Source organism: Anser brachyrhynchus, assembly GCF_964034855.1.
Source record: "Anser brachyrhynchus genome assembly, chromosome: 1".
NCBI lineage: Eukaryota > Metazoa > Chordata > Aves > Anseriformes > Anatidae > Anser > Anser brachyrhynchus.
The window spans coordinates 197,232,532-197,239,439 of record NC_137694.1 but is presented as its reverse complement, the minus strand read 5'-3'; the positions used below and the strand labels follow the sequence as shown (position 1 = coordinate 197,239,439).

General features: G+C 40.6%; 1 protein-coding gene across 1 annotated transcript; it reads right to left on the bottom strand.

The window, feature by feature from the left end:
• Positions 1 to 1,016: 1,016 nt before the first annotated feature.
• MMP7 (matrix metallopeptidase 7) lies at positions 1,017 to 5,149 on the bottom strand. Its single transcript, XM_080593561.1, has 6 exons — positions 4,932 to 5,149; positions 4,184 to 4,407; positions 3,929 to 4,077; positions 2,492 to 2,617; positions 1,783 to 1,944; positions 1,017 to 1,227 (listed from the first exon to the last, which is right to left on the bottom strand). Exons 1-6 carry the CDS (start codon positions 5,049 to 5,051, stop codon positions 1,205 to 1,207), a joined length of 804 nt encoding a protein of 267 aa, XP_080449687.1. The 5' UTR covers positions 5,052 to 5,149; the 3' UTR covers positions 1,017 to 1,204.
• Between the last annotated feature and the right edge of the window lie 1,759 nt (positions 5,150 to 6,908).

The following is a 6,908-nucleotide window of genomic DNA, read 5'->3' as shown; positions in this document are numbered from 1 at the left end:
CGTCCACTGTCACAGTCATTTATTTATTTTTTATTTTTTTCACTTTTCTCCAAGTGGGAAGACCAGTCTTGTGGCTAAATGTACCTTCTGCTATGCCATCTGATATGCTGCCTTTGGAAGTAGCTACCTGAAAGTAGCTGTTTGCTGCCTTTGGAAGTAGTGCCTGGAGTACTGTGTTCACCTCTGGGACCCCCAACACAAGGACACAGAAGTATTGAAACTAGTCCAGAAGAGGTCCATGAAGATGATCAAGGGGCTGCAGCACCTCTCCTACAAAGACAGGTTGAGGGAGTTGGGGTTGCTCAGCCTGGAGAAGAGAAGACTCTAGGGAGACCTTACAGCGGCCTTCCAGTGCTTAACGGGGGCCTACAGAAAAGCTGGGGAGACTCTTTGCCAGAAATTATAGTGATTGGAGAAGGGGGAATGGCTTTAAACTAAAAGAGGGTAGGTTTAGATTAGATATAAGAAAGATATTCTTTTCTATGAGGGTGGTGAGGCCCTGGCACAGGTTGCCCAGAGAAGCTGTGGATGCCCCATCCCTGGAGGTGCTCAAGGCCAGGTTGGATGGGGCTTTGAGCATCCTGGTCTGGTGTCCCTGCCCATGGCAGGGTGTTGGAACTGTGTGATCTTTAAGGTCCCTTCGAACCCAAACCACTCTATGATTCTACGAAGTTAGTATTCATATGTCTTCCTCTGTGATGGTGGTGTGTGAGAAGCGCTTGGTGCTACTGTGAGAGTATGGAAACCCCGTGTGACCCAGCTTAGTGAGTCCCAGTGGGGCCCAGAGGATGGCTGTTGCTGAAGGCACTGCTTTAGTGTGAAGGACTCCTGTGTGGGAACTGGAAGTGAGGCAGCACCAGGGTTTGTAGCTCCAGCAGTAGATGCACACAGGCCATTTTGGTAGCTGTACCTCTATTCAGAAGGATATTTGCCTGCCTGTCTGTGTATTGCACATGTAGGAGTTATTTAATACACCAGCGAAATGCCAGAAGAAAGAAAAACATTAAACAACGGAGTATACAAGGTGTTTTTTTTTTTTTAATTGTCAAGTGAAATTGTATAAAGTATAAACAAATCTATGAAAAGTTCAGGATAGAAGGTGGCATTCAGAAGTTTACCACTTTAATTAGCCAGAGCATTAAAATGGTTTTGGAATACCAAAACCACCAGACCTGAATTCTTAATTTTTTTTGAAACACTTTCTTCAAGAGTTTGCTGGCTTGCTCCCTGTGGGAAAGAAGCACAAAACATAGAGACCATGTTAGAAACAGACAAGGCAAACAACTATGTTTCATTCCTAGTGTTCCTCTAGCATGCCGTGAGAAAAATGGTGCCTAAAGAAAATTAACTCTGGCAAAGTTTATCACATGTATCCCATGGGGTCAATTCTAGTTAAGCCCCACTATTACTGCTGGGTAGTTTCTGCCTTAACTAAACTGTCCCATTGACTTGGTAAGTGGGACAGTAGCTCTTGTTTTCCTAGGGAACAATATATTACTTAGCATGTGACCCCACTTGCTGAAACAGCTCATTCCCTCAGATGTGTTTGGCTGTGCACAGGTGGTGTGCCAGGCTGCTGCACTGCTGCTCCGTCAGCTCTTGGTTGCAATGGGGGCATGTTACAGAGGACACATACTGGATGGAGGGTACAGGAATGTGTTTTTCCCAGGTTACTCCTCTTCTTTCTTTTTGGTATTATGAGGAAGCCCTTGCAATCAGGGAGAGCAGTGAAACCTATATACCAGTAGGTTTTATCTTGAAAATCAAATCTTATGAATTTACCATATAATTTCTGAATTCCTTGCCTATCGTCCTTTGAAAGTGTGAAGGTTTCTGGGTTCACATATGAATAGAGAGGGTACATCAGAGCTCCACGGACATTTGAATGGCCGAGTCCCAAAGAATGGCCAAATTCGTGAGCAGCAACAAGGAACAAATTAACTTCTGCACCATAAAAACACAGAAAAGTAAGTTAAGTTAGGACATTTTTTTTCAGCATACAAAGAGTTAAGCAGTGAGAGAATTTATGTCTTTCCTTGGTTTGTCCTTGGAAGGAAACATTGGAGTGTTGATCACTTATTAATCATTTACTACTGAACTTTCTCGTTTAACTCTAATATTTTAATCAAAATATTGCTTATTCTTTGCATACACATGTAGACACCCTGAGTCTCTTTCCAACTCTGATTTTAGTCAGCCTTGCTCCTACAAGCAAATCATAGGACCTTTTCATACTTTTTGTAGAAAACAGACAATCATGGTCCTTATTTAGCCTTTGAAAAGTTCTTTAAAATCCATACAGAACAGGCATTATATAGGTGCTTATGATAAGGAAGCAAAAGCACTCAGGTAGTTGAAAAGAAGGAAAGAAATTTTGGTACCAAAATGGTACCAGAGCATGAAGTGTTATGGAAAATATTTCCTATGGCTGTGTTCTTGTGACATATACAATATTTGCCCTTCCCGCTTCATACACAAATGTGGGTTTTACCTTGATTGTACCTTGACCATCTTTCATCATCATCAAAATGAGCATCTCCACCTATCCCTTCTCCAGGTGCAAAGGCATGAGCTAATGTGTTACCTCTTCCATCAAAAGGATATCCATCACCGTGCTCTATATTTGAAAAGAAAGAAATGTCACCTGATAGCGTCAGCTCTAATTCTAAAATTCAGCAAATTTTAGCATGTTGCTTGTTTCTGCTACTTTTGTTCATTACTATTCCTTGAAAAATAAAAATCCTGTGTTAACAACAAGCTTGTAAAAACAAGGAGCAAGGCTTTAGGAAACACTCTCCAAATTCCTGACTGAAATTCAAGAATTAGACTTGATAATTGAGGTTTCTGAAACAGTTTCAGAGACAGCTGAGCCTTTGCCAGAAACGTTTTTCTGAAGGAGCATTCAGGGATTATTTCAGAATAAAAACTTCATGTCTGACAACATTATAAGCACCTGAATGTTTTTATTGTTGGGCGGTGCTGTGCAACTTTAGTTTTAGACACTCACTTTTACAGATTATAGTGGAAGCCAATGATTTGGGCTAGAATACCATGTAACTGAATATCTGAGTTCTTTTGTCCCCAGCCTTGTTGTAGGCTATATTATCTACTGCTATCATCTGCGACTGATTGAGGGTTTGGGGGAACTCGAATGCCGATTTGTGTCCTTTCCCCCAGACCACATGGACGGACCTTGGGGCAGACCTAATACAGGCAGAGGAGACCCTAGTCCTAGTTCAGGACAAGGTATTAATACCTGTTCCTCTCTTAGTTTGGTTAAGCTGAGTCAATTTAGGTGACAGGCACAAGTAAAAGGTATGCCTACATTCATGTATTAATATGGATCACGAGCTTCTGAAGTGATACTGCCAGTCATCCCTATTTACCATGCCCTGACTTGCCCCTTTGTGCAGTCTTGGAGTGCACTAGTGGGATTTCCTTCTAGAATAAAATCAACCAGAAGATACTCTTTGGGGCCAAACCTAATGTACCCCAGCTTCCAAAGGTTTGCTCAGTCCAGACAACCAGACTAGAGCTATCCCAAGGTAAAGCTCCCTGATACTGCCTGACTCCAACCTGTGGGTGCTGATTCTTCAGCATCATCTGTTTTGCTCTGCAGACCTCTTCCCATTAGTTTGCACTGCTTGTCAAGGCAGACAGAGCCCCAAACATCTCAGTTTAGGTGTCTCAGACTGCAGCTGAACTCTGCCTCCATTTCACAGCTGTAACTCCTGAGGGATTTTCTAATGTTTGCATGGGAGTAAAATTGATTTATGATATATAAAACTGGTGGCATGATAAAGAGATGATAAACTCCATAGAAACTTAATTCCAAACACCTTGTTCTTTCTTAAACTTTTGGCTATAAAAATAGATCCTGCAAGTCAAACCTATGGAGCACTGCATTTTAAAAATGATGTAGTCTCACCACGACGTGCAAATCTAATCACGATGTCTGCATATCCCCAGGGAACTTTTTTGAACTTCAGTGGAGTCACATCACTCCATACCATAAAAGCCCTTCTAATTGCGTCATCCACATATTGTTGGGGTAGATCAGGTGTATAATTAACAATCCTGGCAGCAAAAGGAAACAGAAGAATAGCATTTAGTCTGTGAAGGAAGCCTGCCTAGTTAAGCACAAAATAACCCCTTTTGCCATAAAACCTGAAACATCACTAACTTGTAAGTCAAAAGTTTCTTATTCCATCTTGGATTTCCAGGAAATGTTCTGTAATCTGCTATATCAGGGATTCCACATCTGGGTTGTTGCAGTATTTTTTTTGTTTCTGCATTTAATTTTCCAGTTACAGTCAGGTGGAAAAATTTCTGCATTTCTTTAATCCTCTCCTCTAAGCTGAGTTTAGGGGCTCTATCAAGAATTGGAAAGAACTTATTGAGATACTCCTGTAAAAGGAAAAGGAAAATAAACATTAATATTTATATCTGTGATTTTTCAGTAACTGCATTTTACATTTGATTGAATTGTTTCATTGTCCTGCAGTCATGGCTAGTTTTAGATGTATTTTTTTCTTTCCATTTCAATGCAACAAATGACATTTTCTCTGTAGCATAGATTAACATACAAGAAAATAATTTTATTAGCAGCACAACACAGTAAACAAGGTATCCTTTTAAATAAATGCAATTTACTCAGCATTCAATCCACCAACCTCCAAAATAATATATAAAATATTGTTGAGGTGTTTTAAAATGATGTGTTCCCCTTCATTTGACAGTTGGAATTTGGTCTCTTTTACAAGTTAGGCTTAGGGTGTCTAAGTAAATCAGCAAACCTAAATAGTTTTATGTCACCTCTGCAAAAACTGTTGCAATGTAAGATAAGATAAACAGACAGGAAAGGAATGTAGAAGTTAAGTTAAAAATCAGGTTATTCATAATGCAGTTACATTGTCCCCCTAGTAACATACCTTTACAGCCTCTAAATCAGTGTTGCTCCATAGTTCTGTGTTAAGTTGTATTGGAAAAGCAAAACTCTGAGGTAGGAGGATGGCAGCACAAAGAAGGAGGTATTGCATAGTCCCCAGCATTGGCAATGAGCCTTGCTACAGCAGAAAGTGTTCGACCTTCTGTCTCCCAAGACCACAGCTAAAATGCTTATATAGATCCTGTTAGCTCCATGCAGCAATCATGTACGTGACTCAGTTTTTGGTGGTGTTAATGTAATGGCATCACTATTCCAAGAAGTAAAGGAAGGCACGTTAAACAAATCTTCCCTTTGACTTCCCTGTTGATGTCATGTCACAACCAGCAGCCAACTTTGGCTCTCCCTTTTCATATTATTCTAGCAGAGAAATCACAGGGTCACAGGGAAGTTCACCCTCTGTACCTTCATCAATACAGTTACTGTATAATCACTTCTTACAGTGCCTCTCTCAAAGTTCCTTATACACAAAGACCTTTTGCAACATTTTGGTCAGACAACCTGCCTGTGTTAGTTGATGCAGGGGCAGAGATGGGATGGATGGCAGTGCTATCTCACTTTACAAGAACGTGTAAAAGCCCACAGAAAAAAGAGAGAAGAGCTTACCCTAACAAATACGTAGCCATCTTCTACCTCTGGCTCTACCAGTGCAACCTGATGAAGGTTCATGGAGCACTGGTAGAGAAAACCAGAGGTGAGGAGGGCAGCCACAACCTCCGTCCCCTGAGACCAGCACTGGTCTCAGCTGCTTTCCACCAAAGCCCATTGGAAGTGGCAGGTTTTGAGGGCTGGAAACACCAGTCCACAAGCAGGCTTGCGATTTTTAAATCAGGCTGTGTATTTTTGTGGCAGTGTTATCCTTAACCCAAGTGGAAAGGCACATAAATGGGAAAAGACTGTTACTGTTTCTTACAATAGGACAGCTCAAAAGGGAGTAGGTGAACATACATGGAAGAGTTTGTGGGTTACTGGCTTAAGTCCAGTGCACTCCTGACTGATAAGAAAGACTTCGGATTTCAGAGAGAAATGATCTATGCCAAAACACTAATGAATCATGCAGGAGAGAACTACATTACACAGTAAGGTCTGAAACAGTTGTTAAAGGAATGGGGCTTCTACTTGATATTGGACCAGGGTCTGCGTGGCAGGTGAGATGAGGATGTGTTTAAGCTCCATGAGTCTTGTGCGTGGTACTGATTATTTCCTCACATATTGAGTGGAATTTGAAGGCCTCAAAAGGCATTCCAGCTGACTATTGAACATCTACTTTGTGTCTTTAACTGAGCCATGGACAAAGCTGAAAAGGAGAGTGTAAGTGCAAGAGTTTGCTGAGAAAGGACAGACTTTATGCTCCATTTTATCTTCTGATGGATATCTGTCAACTTCCCCCCCCCCCCCTTTTTTTTTTTTTCAGGAGAGAGGTTTTAAGTGAATGTGGGGCTTGAATTGAAACAAAAATCATTCCATGAGAATAAACTCATTTTATTTGGGCTCAAAACCATTGGGAATCAATCTAATTCTGGTAGGAAGATCAATATTAAAAGGAATTGAATGCTAATTTAAAGACTTTTCTGTGTGAATTTTGCACACTTTATATTTTTACCTTGGTTTTGAATGACAAACTGTTGTGGGTCAGGAAAAACTAATTTACTGTCCAAATGACATAGTCACATCATTTGCATTCAGCAGAGAACCTGTGCCTATGCCAGAGTAGAAGAGATTTAAGGAAGTCAGAAGAAACACTGTTAGAGACATTTAATAATTAATAGGAATAACTGTAGCCACACATTGAAAATAAAAGTGTTTGTATATATATGACGTAAAGATCTATTAAGGAGGCTCACAAGGTTGCCACAGAATTTTTTACACTGTGATATTTTATGAGGTGAGTAATTCTGCTGTGAACAAGGATACTTCATGAAATGATGTCCTATGAGGAACCCATTGATGGGCACCAGTCTCT